This window comes from Phallusia mammillata, chromosome 8 (genome assembly GCF_965637545.1).
Source record: "Phallusia mammillata chromosome 8, kaPhaMamm4.hap1.1, whole genome shotgun sequence".
Lineage (NCBI taxonomy): Eukaryota > Metazoa > Chordata > Ascidiacea > Phlebobranchia > Ascidiidae > Phallusia > Phallusia mammillata.
Window position 1 is genome coordinate 11,612,870 of NC_137259.1, and position 3,489 is coordinate 11,616,358.

The 3,489-nt window shown below is 36.2% G+C and overlaps 1 protein-coding gene across 1 annotated transcript; it reads left to right on the top strand.

The window, feature by feature from the left end:
* Window positions 1–1,512: 1,512 nt before the first annotated feature.
* Window positions 1,513–2,697, top strand: LOC145205403 (NADH dehydrogenase [ubiquinone] 1 beta subcomplex subunit 3-like). Its single transcript, XM_080078121.1, has 3 exons — window positions 1,513–1,645; window positions 2,055–2,187; window positions 2,521–2,697. Exons 1-3 carry the CDS (start codon window positions 1,596–1,598, stop codon window positions 2,617–2,619), a joined length of 282 nt encoding a protein of 93 aa, XP_079934247.1. The 5' UTR covers window positions 1,513–1,595; the 3' UTR covers window positions 2,620–2,697.
* Window positions 2,698–3,489: the final 792 nt, after the last annotated feature.

Sequence of the window (3,489 nt, forward strand, 5' to 3'; positions counted from 1 at the left end):
TGAACAATTTTGAAAACTCGGTTTCTCAAAAACGTAAATAAGACAATTTTTCGCTGGTATTGCCTATACTCTCAGCATTTACGATTGTTGACTTCAGTATAGAGCGCATTGCTTTGTGACTTGGATGTGTCCTGGTCACATTACACCAGCTTTAAAATGTTGTAGCACTGTGTTTTGTTTGCTCTCGCAAATTGTTCACGGCGTGGCAAGGTTGAGAAGTACTTAGCATGAGATATGTCAAGGCTCGTGTAAATACAATGATTTGTTGACAAACATTTGTTTCGTTTGGTATGAACATTCAACTTTTCGGTTGTCCTTATTTGACGGAACACCCATCGATGAAGAACCCTGATTTAAAGCCGAGGTCCGCAAATACTTTTTGGCGCGATAAAAAATGGCCCTAAATTCTCGCGACCCACTATTTGCGGACCCCTGCTCTAGGGAACGCGTAAAAAATTTTGAACGCTGCCAAAAATATATTAACATCGTGAGCGGTTGGTTGGCTGCTAATAAATGTATTTGTTAATTACTGCTTGTTTGGTTGTGACTACAGAATTTGAAATTTTAGGTTGTGTAAATAGAATCACAAAGTTGTAATTTATGATTTTCAGCTTTATTGGTGTCGCTTTTATTCTCCAGCTTAAGTTGGCCCAAAGTCGCATTGCGACATGCGACTGTCGCGACCGATAAGTACATTCTAGTGATGTACCGAATCGGCTAAATTTCGATTCGGCCGAAACCGAATATTCGGCGGTTTTGCCGAATAAATTCGGCCGAATCAACCGAATCATTTATGACGTCACGCAAAGTCGTACGTTACGCGTTTGACGTGAAAAAAATGTTTATCTACCAGGCAGCCAGTGCAAAATAGTTGTGTTTCGTCCTTATTTCACTTCTGTGGGGTTTAAAATTGCCTTAAGCATGATTGGCAACCTGCCAATGAATTACTAATTTTTTTGACTACCGTGGGAAAAACGATAATGTGTTGAATAAGATAAACATTGACGCAATTTTCGTTATGTTTGGGCTTTTGAAAGATTGCGTGGACCTTAATAAGCAGAAAAGACACGTTTAACGCTTTAAATTTGTGTTCGTAAAAGATTCGGTTTCGGCCGAATCGCAACAAATTATTCGGCCGAAACCGAATCTTTGCAAAAATGATCGATTCGGCCGAATAAATTCGGCAAACCGAATATTCGGTACATCTCTAGTACATTCCTCCAAAATAAATGGTACAAACTTCACTACAAATGTTAGGTACAACAACCAAGTAAAAACAGACATATTGTATTTTCTCTTGGGTTAACAACAGTTTACAGAAAGTTTAGAAGTAACGATTTAAAATTAATATTTAATTGATTTGCATACTAGAGTCTTACGCACTAGAAAAAGTACGACAACATTTTTATGATTACAATTTTAACAACTTTAAAATGTTTTAATAATAGCCACATTTAATTTTTAATGCAACTATTTTAAATGGTTGTGGTACCTTACATATTGTGGCAATGTTTTTGTTTTTGGGAAATTGTTTTTAGGGGACTAATTTTGAATGACCCCCAAATGACTGCGTAGTGTCGAAGTAAAAGTCTAATATGGGGTATAAGTGGGAAGACATTCCTGAGAAATACAAACCTCACTGGTCGTAAGTATTTAAACAAATCTTTTTTACAATATGCATCGTTTATTATTCCTTTTTTACATTCAAATACACTGGTCTGGTGTAAATGTCAAATATATTTCAATTGGTTATCGGGAAATGTTTTCATTATAAATTGTTTGTCAAATAAAATCTGTTGCATCTATATAGAAAGAACATTGTTATTTTAATTAAGAACATTTTATTCCATATATTTCGGATTTGGAAGCGATTATGTTGTCTAGTTTACCTAGTGCTTAACAATTACAGTGAAAGTTACTCATAAGAATTTTTTTAATGATGTGGATTAAGGATTAAGTTTGGTCAAGTTTTACTATAGTTGTTCTACAATATTCAAATTCATTATATTTGTTTGTTATATTGATATTTAATTTGGTGTCAAATGTTTTTTCAGAACTTGGAAGATAGAAGGAACTCCACTAGAGGATGTTCAGAAAAAGTTAAATGCAAAAGGATTGCATAATCCATGGTTAAGAAACGAAGTTTGGATGTACAAAATGCCCCACAGACATACTTCAATTCCAAAAGTATGCTTCTCATTAGTGTTATAAAAACACGTAGCTTATATCATTAATTAAAGGTCCGTGACCACTTTTTGGCTGGTCAACAAAGCGTGCATTTGTTGGGTGATAAACTGGAAATATCCCATTTATTTTACTGAATGTTTATTCAAAATGTTATATCACTTCAGCAAGTTCTGTTTTAAAGAAATAGGTTTCCAACCCCAAAGGTTATTGTGTATGGTTGCTTTATGTTTACTGAAGAACAGAGTGGTCCACAACAGTCTTTTGACTGGGCTGATGGTCCATGGCCTGAAATGGGTTTGAGAACCAATGGTTTATATGAAATTTTTTTTGCAGATATTCAGGAGAGGTATTGTTCCTGGTTTTGCTATCTTTCTTGGTGCACTCGGTATTGAATACTTTTTTTTGCCAAAAAGTGATGGTGGACACCATTAAGTTTTTTTCGTAAATATATTTGTACAATGTTGGAAAAATGTTGTGTTAAAATGAATTAAAATAGTAAGTGTAGTTGAATAGTTATAGACCACTGGTTTTTTTCACTACTAAGGGCTGCATCACAGTTTCTTATTTAACCAAGGGGCACCTTGTGTTTTCATGTTTTTTTTAATAATTATTAAAGTAAAGAAATAGGATTTATCTCTTAGTATCCCATGTACTGGGGCCTGAAGTCTTGTTTGATTCCCAACTTAAAATCCTGACTGCTTTTGGCGTCACCATGACGCATATAGCCAGTCCCACGAAATCTGTTCAAACCAGTTTTTAAAGCAAAACATGAAGAAAAAGTCCAAGTACGCCAGGCCAAAGGCGTAACGGCAAGGCATTTGCCAGAAAAATCTAGCCTGCGGGTAAACCCACGACAGGAGTCTTTCCGAGACTCGCGCTCAACCAACGGAGCTGCACAGGCCCGTCCCAAGTCGAACCACAAGAACTGTTTATTGGCTAGGTTGTAGCCTACATGTCAGCTTTCTAGTAAGGGACAGCCAGTTCGACCATTAATCAGTTAAATGGCAGGTCATACCACTCTGCAACCAACTCGATAGTTTAGTTGTTTGTTATTTAACGTTGCGAAAAAAGTTTGCAGTGATGAAGAGGCTCAAGTCGGTAACTCGTCTCGCGTCAGCTTGTTTTAAGGACTTTGTTTAGGTCCCGTTTCATGAAGAACTTTTGGCTCTAGATCAGGAAAAATCAAATCGTTTTATCCACTTGTCAGAAAACCGTTAAATGACAACAAATACAAGACAATCAAGTTATGATTATTACTTCACATGCCTTCTTAATCTTTTGGCGTCAGAAAGTCACCCGCTT

Excerpts from the sequence above, each read along its gene's own strand:
- LOC145205403 (XM_080078121.1), top strand. The coding sequence starts at position 1,596 with ATGGGGTATAAGTGGGAAGACATTCCTGAGAAATACAAACCTCACTGG. Across the intron at positions 1,646-2,054 it reads AAATACAAACCTCACTGGTC|AACTTGGAAGATAGAAGGAA; the intron begins GTAAGTATTTAA and ends ATGTTTTTTCAG. Across the intron at positions 2,188-2,520 it reads GACATACTTCAATTCCAAAA|ATATTCAGGAGAGGTATTGT; the intron begins GTATGCTTCTCA and ends TTTTTTTTGCAG.